The 15,360-nt window shown below is 44.2% G+C and overlaps 6 protein-coding genes across 6 annotated transcripts; 2 read left to right on the top strand and 4 right to left on the bottom strand.

Annotated features, from left to right (window-relative positions):
• Positions 1-234: 234 nt before the first annotated feature.
• F5147DRAFT_774112 (uncharacterized protein) lies at positions 235-672 on the bottom strand (the record flags this gene model as incomplete). The annotated part of the gene is made up of 2 exons (XM_041441568.1): positions 235-264; positions 310-672. The coding sequence occupies 2 exons, from the start codon at positions 670-672 to the stop codon at positions 235-237; spliced, it is 393 nt and encodes a 130-aa protein (XP_041292396.1).
• Positions 673-7,037: 6,365 nt separating this feature from the next.
• F5147DRAFT_774111 (uncharacterized protein) lies at positions 7,038-8,087 on the bottom strand (the record flags this gene model as incomplete). Its single annotated transcript, XM_041441567.1, has 4 exons — positions 7,038-7,264; positions 7,354-7,612; positions 7,665-7,972; positions 8,024-8,087. The coding sequence occupies 4 exons, from the start codon at positions 8,085-8,087 to the stop codon at positions 7,038-7,040; spliced, it is 858 nt and encodes a 285-aa protein (XP_041292395.1).
• An 889-nt stretch (positions 8,088-8,976) lies between these two features.
• On the bottom strand, positions 8,977-10,161 carry F5147DRAFT_774110 (uncharacterized protein; the record flags this gene model as incomplete). The annotated part of the gene is made up of 5 exons (XM_041441566.1): positions 8,977-9,225; positions 9,285-9,459; positions 9,538-9,792; positions 9,843-9,902; positions 9,953-10,161. The coding sequence occupies 5 exons, from the start codon at positions 10,159-10,161 to the stop codon at positions 8,977-8,979; spliced, it is 948 nt and encodes a 315-aa protein (XP_041292394.1).
• Positions 10,162-10,748: 587 nt separating this feature from the next.
• On the top strand, positions 10,749-11,515 carry F5147DRAFT_774109 (uncharacterized protein; the record flags this gene model as incomplete). The annotated part of the gene is made up of 3 exons (XM_041441565.1): positions 10,749-11,201; positions 11,250-11,342; positions 11,390-11,515. The coding sequence occupies 3 exons, from the start codon at positions 10,749-10,751 to the stop codon at positions 11,513-11,515; spliced, it is 672 nt and encodes a 223-aa protein (XP_041292393.1).
• A 208-nt stretch (positions 11,516-11,723) lies between these two features.
• Positions 11,724-14,005, top strand: F5147DRAFT_774108 (uncharacterized protein; the record flags this gene model as incomplete). Its single annotated transcript, XM_041441564.1, has 7 exons — positions 11,724-11,852; positions 11,907-11,996; positions 12,052-12,351; positions 12,399-12,587; positions 12,796-13,038; positions 13,088-13,519; positions 13,568-14,005. The coding sequence occupies 7 exons, from the start codon at positions 11,724-11,726 to the stop codon at positions 14,003-14,005; spliced, it is 1,821 nt and encodes a 606-aa protein (XP_041292392.1).
• A 508-nt stretch (positions 14,006-14,513) lies between these two features.
• Positions 14,514-15,198, bottom strand: F5147DRAFT_653188 (uncharacterized protein; the record flags this gene model as incomplete). Its single annotated transcript, XM_041433758.1, has 3 exons — positions 14,514-14,849; positions 14,871-14,921; positions 15,157-15,198. The coding sequence occupies 3 exons, from the start codon at positions 15,196-15,198 to the stop codon at positions 14,514-14,516; spliced, it is 429 nt and encodes a 142-aa protein (XP_041292391.1).
• Positions 15,199-15,360: the final 162 nt, after the last annotated feature.

Here is a 15,360-nt window from a genome sequence, read left to right as displayed (position 1 = left end):
TATCGATCCATTTAACCTCATTCTGTACCTAAACACATATAAGCAATTGATCCACCATGAAATGTGCATGACGCTTTCCTGCTTGCAACATCCTTGAGTTCTATCTTGATGCACTGCTGCCCATGCACGGCAACAGTGCAAGTCTCGGAGGTGACACTGTACAGTGTGGCTCGGTAGCCCTTACGGTCGCCTCCAATGATAAATACCTCTTGACTGATTTCCTTTTTGAAAGAATCAAAGTTGGCGTTGCATATGAACGTCAACCTAGAAAAAGTCAGATATGCGTAGGTTGAGGAAAATATTACTAACGAGTGAATGGTCAATGTCAGAGAGTAGGGTCAAGCGAGCTTTTGGAAAGTCGATGCTTTGAACAACCCCTTTTGTCAGATACTCTGGCCCACGAACCACTCTTACAACATCTCCAGGTTTAACATCGTAACCCCTGTCTTTCGTGTACTGCAATGTCTGGAGGTGGGGGAGGTGGGACCACCAAATAAATGAAATGGGAACTGGAATGTTCAATGTTCCGTCCTGGAACCACAGACTGTCTGCTCCTTTGGGCAGCCAACGCACGATGCCACACTTCCCTATGTGCTCCCCAATAAGCACTTCTATATAATCTCCCATTTGGATGGATTCAACATCGGGGGGAGGCTTAAAGAGTTGCTGCATTGGTAGTTGTGCTTGCAACGTGTGGCTCAGAGGGCAGTAGTCTAGATAGTACTTTGAAACTTCCACCTATAGGTTGTGTTAGATGGTTTTGCAAAATGCTGAAGTGGAAAGAGGAGCCCCTTCAGTGACAAATTCTGTATTATACGGGCCACCCGGCCTACATAATATCCCGTATGAGACAGGCCAGCGGATTATGGGCCCATGTTGTGTATATTCTCGATGATGATGGATGGGCCGGGAAACATATTATTTCCGATGGAGACAGGTGGGCCCATGTATGCCAATGATATATATATCCTTGATGTTGACCGATGGGCCGGGGGAATATGATCATTCATGGAGATGGGTGGGCCCATCTGGGTAATATGTAGAGTAGGATATTATAGACAGCTGGGCTGAAGAGAGATGTAAGGCAAATATTGTTATATAGATGGGTGGGCTGATGGGGGTGTATTACATATATGGGTGGGCCGAGGTAGGGGAATATTACATAGATGGGTGGGCTGATGTGGGGTGTATTACATATACAGGTGGGCCGACGAAAGAGATATCAAATAGACAGGTGGGCCGAGGGTGCGATAAAATATTTATTACATAGACAGGTGGGCCGATGTAGGATGTATTATATAGACGGGTGGGCCAACATAGGATGTATTACATAGACAGGTAGGCCGACGTGGGGGATAATACATAGATGGGTGGGCTGACGTGGGGGAATTGTACATAGATGGGTACATATATGGGTGAACCTAGATATGTTTCATCAAGACATACAGCTGATGTAGCCACCAGCGAATCAAACATGTACACTATGAGTGCATATACCTACCATCGACCACCAAATCTAAACCCCTAAGCATGAAAACATGAATCGACCATGTGTGGCATTGACCAATAATTGAGGACTGAAGTGGAAAACCCCCAAACCAAGATTTACCAAGCCCCAAACCCCGAAATTGTGGACTGCCGGGTCTCGGGGGTGGGCACTCGGGACTTGGGAAATTTGGGGAGATCAATAAAATTTGATTTACAACCGAGTTGATTGACAAACACATTGACTTACCCATTTTTGAAATATATTTTTGTTGTCTCACATACTGAGTTCCGAGTTCCGGGACCCCCGAACCCCGAACCCCGGCAGTCCACAATTTCGGGGTTCGGAGGTTGGTAAAATGTGTATGGATATATGAAGGGTTGATTTAAACATTTTTAAAAGATGTCTCATATCAAATGTCAAGTCCCGAGTTTTGATTTCCGGGTTTCGGGAGTGCCGAGTCCTGAAGCCCGGAGTCCTGAAACCCGGAAATCAAAACTTGGGACTTGACATTTGATATGAGACATCTTTCAAAAATGTTCAAATCAATCTTTCATATATCCATACACATTTTACCAACCCCCGAACCCTGAAATTGTGGACTGCCGGGTTTCGGGTTTCAGGGGTCTCGGAACTCGGTATGTAAGACAACAAAAATATCTTTCGGGGTTCGGGGGTTAGTGAAATGTTTATAGATATACGTAGGTTAATTCAAACATGTCTGAAAAATTTCATTCATCTCAAATGTCAAATCCTGAGTTCCGGGTTTCGGGACTCGGCACCCGGCAGCCGGTACCTGGCACTTGGGGTTCGGCACTGAAAATTTGACATTTGGGTGTTCGGGTTTCGGGTGATATCTAAATCACAACAGCTTCGAGTTCTGCCAAAGCATGAAACTTGAAACCCAGTGTGCAACATGTCCATTTTTTATGTACATTACACAATTCATTGAGTTCTGAGTGCCGAGTGCCGAGACCCAAAGCCCGAGACCCGAAAATATGTATGCAACATTTCCATTTTTCACTTGTTGCACAAATCACCGAGTTTCAAGTGCCGAAACTCGAAACCTGGTGTGCAACATGTTCATTGTTCATTTACATTACACAGATCATTGGGTGCCAAGGGCTGAATATTGAAACCCAAAGCCCGAAAACATGTATGCCACATGCCCATCTACTCATTGCACAAATCACCAAGTGTCGAGTGCCAAAACCCGAAACGCGGTACTTCAAATGGACATGAATTCTGTCTTTGTATGTATTATCCATTGGTGTAGGGTTGAAATAACTTGGGAATTGTATTTGTCAGTGCTCGGTAGTTGGTAGTTGGTAGTCAATATAGGCAAATGATAATGAAAAATGAAAGTTGTTATTACGCTTAACTTCCTTACCGAAGGTTGTAGTCCGAGTCTAGGGGAGTGTATTGGTAGTCTTTTCTTGTCCATCAGTTATCATTTAACCGAGATATAAGCTAAAGAAATCTGAAACATTGGCGATAATGAAAAATGAAAGTTATTATTATGTTTAAGTTCCTGAACAAAAGTTGTAGGCCGAGCCAAGGTGAGTGTATTGGTAGTTTTTTCTTGTCAATTGGTTATCTCGTTACTCGGTACTCGGTACAAGGGAATCAGTACTCGGTATTTGGTTCTGATACTCGATACCCGAGAATCAGTAGTCGGGTACTCGGTACTCGGTTCTGATACTTGGTACCCGAGAATCAGTAGTCAGGTACTCGGTACTTGGTTCTAATTCTCGGTACCTGGGAATCAATAGTTGGGTACTCCAGCCAATAGTCCCGAGTCCTGAGTACTGATACTTGGTATTCGGTAGTCAGGTTTGGAACTTGGGTCTTGGTTTGGTTATCATTTGACTGAGATATTGGTAGGCAATATTGGCACTCGGAGCTTGAATACTGACTATCAACTATCAAGTGTCGGGACTTGGTAATCGGTAGTTGAGACTTGGTGCTTAAATGGATATTGCATATATACATAAAAATACAAAATATGTTCCTATGTGTTCATTTCTAGGTGAATAGACTTTGAAATTATATCTCAATCATCTATTCAACAATAGAAACAATGTATCAGGAGCTCAGGACCATAGGGTAATCCTTTATTGTATAGTGTACCTCCCCCTCTTCTGGTGGTTCACCCGCTGGGGTTTTTTCCCTGTAGGACTGGACCTCAAGGACTGTAGGGAGTCTATTCCTGAGCATATTCGGAGTAGATATATCATATAACCAGCCCAGGACACACAGGATCCTTCTCCAGGAACAAAGCATAGACAATTGCACTTTTGACTTTTTTTCATGATTTTCAGTATCTTGCCCTTGGATCCATGATCCAACCTTTTGATATATAATGAGCATAGCTTATATTCTTGCTTCTTATGACCAAGATCAGCTCACAATAGGCTGGAGTTTGTGAGCTAGTGTGTATACTTGCCATTTTGCCTGATAAGGGGCCCATGCCTTCAAAACATTGAATCTTCGTAATCAGAAACCTGGGGTACATTTCAAATATCTTAAGTATCATAGACATAAATTTACAGACAAATCAACCAAGAATTGAGTACTGAGGAAGTGAAATGGGTAAGAAATTGAGTGTGGGAAACTTCAAAGACCCAAAGCATCGAAAATGGTTAGTTGAGCAGTGGTAGGACTTTAATGCTGGGTCAACTCATATTTTCACTATATCCCTTCTACCCACCCCCTACCCTCAGGGCAGTAGGCAGTATGGGTTCCTTGGGTAGTTTACGATCTATCCTACATATTTGTAATGATATTTTCGGCCTGAATCATATATAAATGTGACTTTGTATAAAAGATGTCTATTGTCACTCTCCACACATATGTCATTTTGCCTATCATTACATCAATCCTTCATGAATCTTTCTAGGCTTTTAAGCTATTATAATGGATGTATATGGGTGTTATTCCAGGTCTCTCATCACATCACAGGCTTGTTATGTTGGATATCTCGACATAATGTGCAAGTCTCGCTATTAATATTCATTCTTTTATCTTTACACTCACTTACTGCACACATGTATTTCATTTGTCATTATTGATGTTTCGGATTTCTTTAGCTTATATCTCGGTCACATGGTAACCAATGGATGAGAAAAGACTACAAATAAACTCACCTAGACTCAGACTACAACCTTCATTAAGCTGACTACTGATTCCCGGGTACCGAGTATCAAAACCAAATACTGAGTACCAATTACCATGTACCGAGTACTGCATAATGAGTAACAAGATAACCAATTGACAAGAAAAGACTACCACTACACTCACCTGGACTTGGACTACAACCTTCGGTAAGGAAGTTAAGCATAATAACAACTTTCATTTTTTCATTATTGCTGATGTTTTGCCGAATGACAAGGAAAGACTACCAAGACACTCACCTTGATGTGGACTACAACTGTCATTTTTCATTATCATTTGCCTATATTGACTACCGAGTCTCGAGTACCGACCACTGACCACCGATCACCGAGTACCAAGTACCAAGTACTGACAAATACAATTACCAAGTTATTTGAACCCTACACCAATGGATAATACATACAAATACAATTCGTGTCCATGTGAAGTACTGGGTTTCAGGTTTCGGCACTTGAAACTCGGTGATTTGTGCAACAAGTGAAAAATGGACATGTTGCGCACATATTTTTGGGGTTCGGGTCTCGGCCCTCGGCACTCGGAACTCGATGATCTGTGTAATGTAAATGAAAAATGGACATGTTGCATGCTGGGTTTTGAGTTTTGGGTTTCGGCACTCCAAACTCGGTGATTTGTGCAATGAGTGAAAAATGGACATGTTGTGTACATATTTTCGGGTCTCAGGCTTTGGGTTTCAGCCCTCGGCACTCAGAACTTGATGATCTGTGTAATATAAATGAAAAATCAACATGTTGCATGCCAGGTTTCGAGTTTCAGGTTTCGGCACTCGAAACTCGGTGATTTGTGCAGTGAGTGAAAAATGGACATGTTGAACAATGGGTTTCAGGGTCTTGGGTTTGAAAAATAGCATAATAACAACTTTCATGTTTTCATTATCATTTGCCTATATTGACTACTGAGTCCAATAAGGGACCCCTTGGATGATCCATTGCTCAATGAAATACTACCTGATTGGAAGTGTGCTGGTTATCAGATATTCATTTGTCAACTCCCGGGTCCCGGAACTCGGAAGTCGGTACGGTTGACCCAAATTTGGGTGGTTGGAACTTGGCATCTCATAGGGCAACACAAGCTTCGCACCCCGGATTCCAAATTTTGCAAGACAACCTATGCACCATCAAAGGCCATGTCAGGAGATCACCTGCTGCTCCGGGAACTTGGTAACTTTGATTTATTACCTCCTCTGATTTGGTTGATGTACAACTACCTCAGCTCCATCATGTCTACAATTATGATACACATGGGCCCACCCATCTATATTTTATACCACCCTCAGCCCACCCGTCTAATTAATATGCGTCTGGGCCCAACCATCTAATACAATATTTTATAATACCCTCGGCCCACCCGTCTAATTTAATATGTGTCTGGGCCCACCCATGAATGTGATAACAAGTACCTACCCATCTATCTCATACACATCTACCTTAATACACCCATCTGCATAATATCCAACTACCTCGGCCCACCCATCTACCTAATATTCATGTACATCGGCCCACTCATCTACTCTATATATTCCCTGCATGGGCCCACCCGCCTCCATCAGGAATAATTTGCCTCCTGGCCCATCTGTCATAGTCGAGGATATTTTTATCATGGGCCCATGGTCCGCTGGCCCGTATCATATGGGATATTATGCACGTCCGTTCCCTTGTATTATACGGAGATAGGTCACTGTAATATGTGGAAAGAGACACTCACCTCTTCCTTCGAGATGTCTTGACAAAGATGAAATACATCATTTACCATCTGAATAATGTGGCCTTCCACACCCAAGTATGGGCCTGCTACAACTTGAACCATGTCACCAATCTGAAACATGCGCTCTATGTCCTGCAGTCAAAGCTCTACTTCCTTTCGCTGTCCACTCAAGCTCAATTCCAAGGTGGAAGAACCAGCAGGATGGTCGGTTGAGGTAACCTTCCCGATTTCTGAACTGAGATCTCCTTGAACGATCTTGGTGCAGTTGCCCACATGCAAGAACTGCATCGAAAATGCAAGCACAGTTCTCTTGAGGAATGATTGTTCCCACCCGGATTGTAAATGGAGCTGAATGTTGTCAGCATGGGGGACAGACAACATGTTCTAGGCAATCACGGTGGAAGCTGTGAAGTAGGAGGCCCATATAATACTTTTCTCCTTTGTATTCACATCCTACATTTTTTCCGCCATGAGTGATGTTGGAAACTGTGTTCCCGTTCGGAAGACGGGATCGGTCAAGTAGGGATCGAGATCTTGGAGGCATGGAGTATGGGAAATCCTGTGGTGGAACCAAGACCGCAATGAAATCATTCGGTAGATTGGAATTGAAGACTTGGGCTATGTCACCCTTATACTTGCCATGCTTGATCCTCACCTACGCTGGGCTGGGAAGCTTGCAGTAAGAACACTCGACCTCTTCACGTTTGTCATCTGATATATGAACATATTGCTTGACAGCTAGGTAGAGCGAGGAAGGAAGCGAGTCTGCGATTGTTTTAGGGCTGTCTGCAACCACGTAAAGCTGACCGGGTATCCAAGCTGACACCTTAACGATAAAATGTTTCTTGCGAAGGTGTGCAGCAATATAATCCGTAACACTTCCTGTGATCGATGAGTGAAGAATGAGTGAAGAATGTCATTAAATCAATAGAAAAACTTACAGTGGACATGAAGAAGATACATCCTCCCACCCTGCAGCTCAGTTGAACTTCTCGAAGGGATCAAGTCAGATATCGAGGAGGGAATATTCTGGCGATCTTGCGATGAGCTATGCTGTGTCGTCGCGAATCTATGCGTGATGTTATTGATGGCCATGGCAAACCTAGCGGCCGATGATGATCCTGGCAAGGATGTAACCTTCCACGACCCAGAGGGACCATTATGGTTGTGGTCCTCCTCCTCCTCCTCCTCCCCCTCCTCTGCAGCCAGATCGAGGTAGGGATTTTTTAACTAGAGATTCATTAGCATAAGAGGGTATCAGAGTCATCCTATTTTTGCTTACTTTGGCTGGTTTATGCGAACTTTGGACGCACGCACTGGACAGTCTGTCAGCCATGGAAGAATCACTGGAAGCAGACACCGAGTGTATGTGCTTTGCCTTCACAGCATGAAGATTTCTCAAAGCGAGGTTGTCATCACTGTCACCGAAAAATAGTGCATCTTGGGATTCCTTCCAATCGTCCACAGAATATCGATTGCCGAGGTACAATGAAAGAGCTTCTTCCATCTGAGTGTACGTCATGTCTGTCGTAAGAAACTGCTCCAAAATTGCCCATGCATGCTTATCCGCCAGTGGTGCTGTCTGATTCCCTGTGATATGCTCATGAATAACGATGTCAGGAACATCATATTGCTACTTACTGTCATTAATTTTGATGCACTTTGGAGTGGGTGCATCGTCATTAGATGCGGCACGTTTGGACATGATTTCTATAGTCTAGAGTTCAGCATTATCACAAGTAAACTTAGAACACTACACACTATATTCACTTATTTAGTAGTCTATGCAAAGTCTGTCGTATCGTGGTGATAGTAGCGGAAAGAAAACCATGAAGGCGCAAGATCAGTATTTATAGTGAATGGCTAGAGCAGCAGGTGTGATTGAGATTGTGGATGGTGAACGGTGGACACCGCAAATTGTCTATTGTGTTGAAGGTATTGTGGACCATAGCACTGTTTTTTGTCTTTAATTGTCAAGTCCTAGCAGCCCACTACTACTAGTAAATAGTGTATGAGTGGGTGGGTGGATGTATACAATGACTCACACTACACTTCTACACTACACTACGTATTCACATTACAGGAATCGGAAAAAAGATTATTTTGGAAACACGCAGCCATAAATACAGAATGACTTACATATTAAAACTCAGTTGGCAATGCCGATTCAGCAGAACTTTCCAAATTGTCGAGTGGGTGCAAAGTGGGCGCCTCAGTAATATTTCTGGCGGAGTTTGATTATGTAGTCATTCAGTATATAGGTAGTGCCTATTCAACAATCTGGTTTCCTTTCGGACTCTCACTACTGCAAGTGTTCATTATCTACTGTACCACATAGATTAGATTATGATGTAAGACTTAAGAATTTGACTTGGAATGCAACTTAGAGTGATTCACTCGATGAAAGCTGCCTGTTCCATGCGGTGCATTCCCCAGGCCGGTCACACTTTCGGAACACTCAATTTGGATGTAAGTGCGCACTCCGATCTACATGACATGAAGTAATTCACGCCCTAAGTCCAAATTGTTGCTACAAAATAATACATCTCTTCGAATCTCCAGTACCCATGGTGAGTACTTAAATAAATTCAAGATCAATTTCCGAGGAGAATGACCTCATGTAGCATATCTTGTGGCTTTACAAGCTTCGCTTGTCCATCATGTCTCCTATCTGCTCCCGAGCTTTGCGCTCTCTCAAGTTCTTCACCCCTCAGTGCCTCAATATATTGTTCTACCAAGGAGCGGATGTTAGTATTTGTTAGGTCAGCCGTTTGAGCCCCCAATTTTGAATACTCTCGCCAGGCATTTCCCAGCGATGTAATCCCCGACAAATGTTCAATCAACTGCATTCTAATGAGTCAGTGCGTGTTTTGCATCACATATCATGTACCATATTACTAACATATGCTATTATTGCCATTGCGATAGCTAGCTGGATTATTCCCCGCACGAAATTCCTAACCTCTGACCCCAGAGGATGGTCGCTTGGTGATGTCGCACGTTTGCGACACCAGATGGAGATGGTTGGTTCTGCGTCATTGGTAGATGTTGCTCCAAAAATCAGGCTGTGTTGTGGACTGTCGTACATCTTGTACTTGGTCAAATTCACGTTCATTTGATCAATGAAATAACTTACCGTTACAGTTTGTACTCACCCCCTGTCTGCGTGTTGCAATACTTGCTTAAGGGCACCATCATTCTTGTCGAAAATCCGAATAGTTCCTGTGTCGCTACCTCCAACAACAAGGGTAGCCCGGTCCCCAAAAACAACCTGTTTTGGGAATGTCTTCACTGGATTGGTATTGTAGGTACGGATGCAGGCTCCATCTTCCAAACGATGTAGGCTGAACCCGTTAACCACGTTGTCGATTAGGAATAGTGTCTGAGGGGCATCCACAGCAGCGTGCCCGCTTTGGTAAATTGGTGAGTAGATTTTGACTTGTTTGATGCCAACGCTCACATCATAGGTCCAGCCTTGTTTGTACCAATGATAGTACCATCTGAGCCTCGAAGTGTATGTCTAAAAAACACCATTGAACTCATTGATAATATGTATGCATGTGCACCTACATTTCGCCGTCATACATCCCGAATACTAACAGGTTTCTACTTGCCGTTCGTTTGAATTGCACAGTGCGCGGGATCGTGGTGGACAGCTTAACACTGAAGATCGGTATCAACGGTCCTTTGGAGTCAAATGCCCATACTTGAACCCGTCTGTCGCGCATTCCACTTGCAATACGAGTTTCGTCGCCGGTATGGTCATATGTAAGACACATGATCTCTTTACCTGTCCCAATTCATCTTGATACTTTTGCGTGGAAGTCCTTCTATTCTTCCCCTTGCTGTTGCCAAATGCTTATGAAACCCAGCCCTGTGCCATAGCATAGTGTCTCGCATGTTGCTTCTTGCCAAGTTATCCAGCATGCGCAGGTCACCGGATCTGCTGGATTTTGGATGGCTGGGGTTTGATGTGGAGCTGGGAGCTGCACTTGTCGTTTGAGGTCCCAGATCCTCATGCCGTCTGAGCCTGTACTCGGGTGAGTGTGTATAATGTCATTCTGAATATTTGACTGACCCCCGCTTGCCAACATGTTTCCATTGCGAGAGACCGCTAGGCAATTGATGGCATTCTTGTGTCCAATGAGGCGCCCTTCAAGCCAATATTCTTTGCAGCCGTTGGTGGATAGGAAAAGCATCGGTAGTTATAAACGCCAAGACTGAGTTGAACACCTTTATAAGGTGGCATACAATAAGACGATAACGCCATTACCAGGCAACCCTGGGCGGGCGCTGGGTTCCGATCTAGGCCCGGATTGCCGTCATCCATCAAATATCTTCCTGGCTCTGTTCAGTTAAGTCAGTCATGCCTCAATTTTCTACTCCCATCACCCCTTTTCATGAATCTGAAGGTCCTCCCCAGGCCCTTCCATTACTGACATATCATACGGAGATGTTTTGTCATACGTTATGGCTCGTCTTGTTATCTCCACAAGAAGAGATGGCGTTCTCTACCCTTCCACTGAGGGGACGCAGTCCTACTCCTTCCCACGTCTTCACGATCATGTCTTGTGGAATCACACCCATTTCTCCTCCCACGCCTACTCCAAAAGTCGTCAAATTAGTCTCCTTCTCGCCAGAACAGTTCACACAGAACAGTGAGTCCGAGAAGGTGTCAACACATTCCTCCTTGTCCTCCATAGATTCCAAGGACTCCAAGATCCCCAAACTGGAGGGCGAGGCTGGCCGTCCTGGCCGTGGTGGGTACAACTTGGAAAAGGCGCTTAACTGGGATGCTGAGCACTTCAAGAATCTCAAAGTGGGATTGCACTTATCATTATTTTTTTTCATCCTCACATAACATTAGGAATACGTTCACCGGTCTATCGAGAAGCATTGTCACGTTGGCAAAAGCAAGAAACTTCAAGCTCCAGCTGCTTTGCTTCAGGTTTATAATGAGGTATGTCTGCGGTTGCTATGGCTGCTTGATATTAACTTCTTTTCAAGGCTCTAGGCCATTTTCCAGAACTGGCTGATTATCATGGGAGTTGGCCAGTCGGGGATATGATTCAGATGCAACTAAAAAATACTTCTGCCAAGGCGCGACACAAAGGTTCTCGTAAATTTCAATAGACCCCATCATTTCGGAAGGAGTTGGGAAGCAGTAGTTGAATGTATCAGAAGCAGTCATGATAAGAACTTATTGTCTGTTTTGTTCGGTTGGTTTTGCTTGTATGTAGTCAGGAATGAATTAAGGTGACACATTTTCACACTCAGTTACACAACCAGGTAAGTCGTCCTCAGATAAGTTGTGAATTGCAGAATAATTTCTTGCATCAAGATGTCTCGTCTAATGTCCTTCTTCTCTTCGGACGATGCGGTCCCTGAAGCTATTGAGTCACACCCTCTCAACGAGCTTCATCCGACCACAGCCCATACGTACCCACCTGCGGGTGGTACATTGGCTAGTGTAGATCACAATGACTGTCGTCCCTCAGCAATAACTCACACATACCCACCGCAGCCAGTTATTTCCTCCAGCAAGGAGTGTCCGATGGAGTTAGATAATCCTTGGCAGTCTGTCCATAGGGTAAGAGATGACGATGAGCAGCGGGTGAGGAACGTCCAATTCGGCTCCTTGTGTCAACTAACGAATAACAAATATTTAGCCGAATAAAGTCTTTCTCAAGGAAGTTGATCAGTCGTTCAAGCTGCATGAAGATGTGCGCAAGCTACATTTTAGCAACCATAATCTTCTACTCCAGGAAACGCAACACGCAGGTGCATGTAGTCTCACATCCCTCACGTTCACACTTAACTCGTTTCAGGTCACCTCGAACGTTTGCGAATCAGATATGCAGTCGGCCATTGCACAGTATCAGCAACAGAACCAATCTCTTCAGCATGACAATGCTAATGCCCTCGCCTCCTTGGACCAGAACCATCATAAAGAAGTAGCAGAGCTTCAGGTAGGATTCTTTCACCACCATATCAACATTCTGACTTGCATTAACAGAGCAATATGGCACTTGGTCTTCATAAAGCCCAAAATGAGGGCCACGCTGAAATAGAACACTTATTGGCAGAGAAAGAGGTTCAATTTGAACGCGAAATGCGTTTAGCAAGAGATAGGTTTTTGGCCGACAATGAAGCTGAATTAACCCGCTTGGATGCCAAGTATAGTTCCAAGATTAATTTGTTGGATGTACGTATCGACACATTGGTATGCAGAGTTCTCATGAATTCACAGAGTCAAATTTGACATGCCAACACTGCATCACCCGCGTCAACACCTGCCTGGCGGCATCTTGTGGGCAAAAAACCTGTGGCTACATGTACCAACATAATTGGATTTTCACCAGTAAGTTGACGAGTCTCACATTCATTCTGTCTCCTGATACCGCACGTCATAGATTTCTGATTCCAGTTCAGAATGTGATGCAGATGAGGAACTCCAGATGGATAGTAGTATGCCCCTGACTTCACTCTTAGGAGACGTCCTGATCAGGAACACGACTGTTGGCATGCTTGCTAAGGCACTCGCAAAGGTTCTTCAGAATTCTCAAACAACGTCTCCCTGGGGACCTCGCTCAGGACGCAAACAGCCTAAACCCCCTGTCGAAAGTTTTACTGATACCCAGCGCCGGGATAACAAGGTCTGTGATTATTTAAAGCAATTGATTCTGCTCACAGAAACAATGTCAGGCAAATGTCCGAGAATTGTTCAAAATTGCATTCCACGCCACAAAAGACGAAGAGTATATGCTTCATGTGCTGGCGTCGCGCAAAGCCATATTGTCTTTCACACATGGAACGGGCCCAGGTCCTGACCCACTTGCAATGCAATGGGATATGGCGACTACACACAGGTCCGAGTGGAACCAAAAAGTCATTGATTTACTCTGCACCCAGTATACAACTTTGCAAGCGATCAACCAATGGTCTAGGCGATCCCCTCAATCAATCAAAGATGATATCATAATGAAATTCAGTCAATGCTGCAGGTGTTGGAGAAAGGCTCAGCCTCTCAGCCTCAGCAACGGTACTCACGAGACCATGCAACAAGTGGGAGATCGACTCGTGGATCAGACGAATGAGCGACTGCGGCTCGCTAGGGTCATCACTCGCAGGGCGACGGTCAGTTACCTTGTTTCTTTCAGAGAAGAGTATTGAACTATGCACTAGAAGTTCGAAACTCGAAAAAAAGTCACATTGACGCTATTGAGTGATAGGAATGCGACAGGGAAGGATGATAAGGCTGTGTGGGCATATCTACAATCTATTGTGGAGAATCTTGGCAAAGATGGCATGAGCTCTGACGAGAGTGAGCATGAAGATGGAGATCTTCAGGTCTTTCATCAGAAGAGTATGCCATGGAGGGCAGATTTCAGTCACAAGATGCAGATTATTGACCAACAGCGTTTGACGGGTGCCTCAATCTTCACTCCCCGCGGAAACAAGCCTGCAAAGCATCTTCGCAACACTAACTGGGAGTCTTCTCGCATAGCAACTGAAGGCCTGCCAAGAGCATTCTATAATCCTTCCTGGTTGGCTGACCAACATCCATCATTCACAGTATCTAAGAAGAAGTTCCAGAGGATGGAGATTATTGTTGCTCGCTAGTAGATTTTCAATTCAATAAAGTAGCCCAGACATTTTGTATGTACTAGTATTGTTGACAAGTTGTCTGGTGACATCTACTGAACTGCAGATGACTGTGCCAGCGGGACTATAGGCAAACCAACAATTGTGAATAGGGAGGCTTGATCTACCAGGTGCAGTCAGAGAGTCCGTTGTGTAAGTGGTCATCCATTGATTTTTGGTTCTAACTAACGATTCTGCAGTTGACACTGGTGTATGTAATGTACATTCAAGTTTCATATGTATACATTCTTATGCAGTTGGGTATCCTCCTGGCATTCTAGCAGGCAGTGCACCTGACTTACATTTTACTTTTAGCGGCTCTGGAACTGCTTTGAATGGAGATAGTCCACGTGGTTCTGATTGCGCGCCGAGGACTGTTCCAAGTGAGAACAATCCACATTTCATGCCATTAAAAATGCATTGTGTGGCAGGTGGGATGAAATTGTCATTGTTTGTTGGAAGCTTCTAATAGAGTTCATCAGTAGAGTTACTGGAAACCGAAAGACCATCTTACGTGTCTGTCGTCGTTTTTGGAGTTCTCGGCTTTCGAGACATGCCTGCACATAATCTCATCCACCTCTATGTTCAATACTGCTCCCTCAAGTGCCGCATAGATCCTCTCGCATAAAAGGTCAGTAGTAGGATGGTCCCCTTCGCAATTACGATCAATACACTTGTTTACCACCTTCTCTAGGTTGCGAACAAGTTTTCTTCTATTTGGAGATAGTCGCCCCATATGGTGACTGGCATCAGGGGCCATCAAGTTCGCTACCAGGAACGTGCTTCTAACCTTTGAGGCTGTAAGGTCAATCCTCCAGCCTAGCTACATAACAATATTGCGAACCTTATCATCTGCCAGATCAACGTTCAGCATTGAGACGTCTTGCTGACTTCCCTGTCCCGTCGAGTACAGGGGCTTCGTCGATCAACATAGCGGATCCCATCCACTCAAGCTATGAATGTCCATTTCAGTCACTGCTGGCCATGGCCTTGACATATTTACTTACAGCAGTATTTAATGTCACTTCCTCGTTGATAAATAAGGCAAGTGTCCTTGTTAGAGGTGTGGTGATCAATGCAATACTTTCATTGCTTGAAGTGTAGGGCCGAGCATATGGATTGAAGCGCACCTTACGGGGTGCAGTCTTTTTGTTGCGTGATGTGCACGGCATAGTGAGTTGCGATTTAGTTGAGTTCCTGACTTGTAATCTTTAAATCAGTAATTTTTGAATCAAGTCACAAACCCTAGTAGCACTAAGACCACCATAACTTCACAACAACAGTCGATATTGCATCTAGACTTCATCTTAGGCTGCATTCAGTATATTGTCTCC

This window comes from Suillus discolor (genome assembly GCF_016758755.1).
Source record: "Suillus discolor strain FC423 chromosome Unknown F5147scaffold_30, whole genome shotgun sequence".
Lineage (NCBI taxonomy): Eukaryota > Fungi > Basidiomycota > Agaricomycetes > Boletales > Suillaceae > Suillus > Suillus discolor.
The sequence above is the reverse complement of the archived record's forward strand: the minus strand, read 5'-3'. Positions and strand labels throughout refer to the sequence as shown.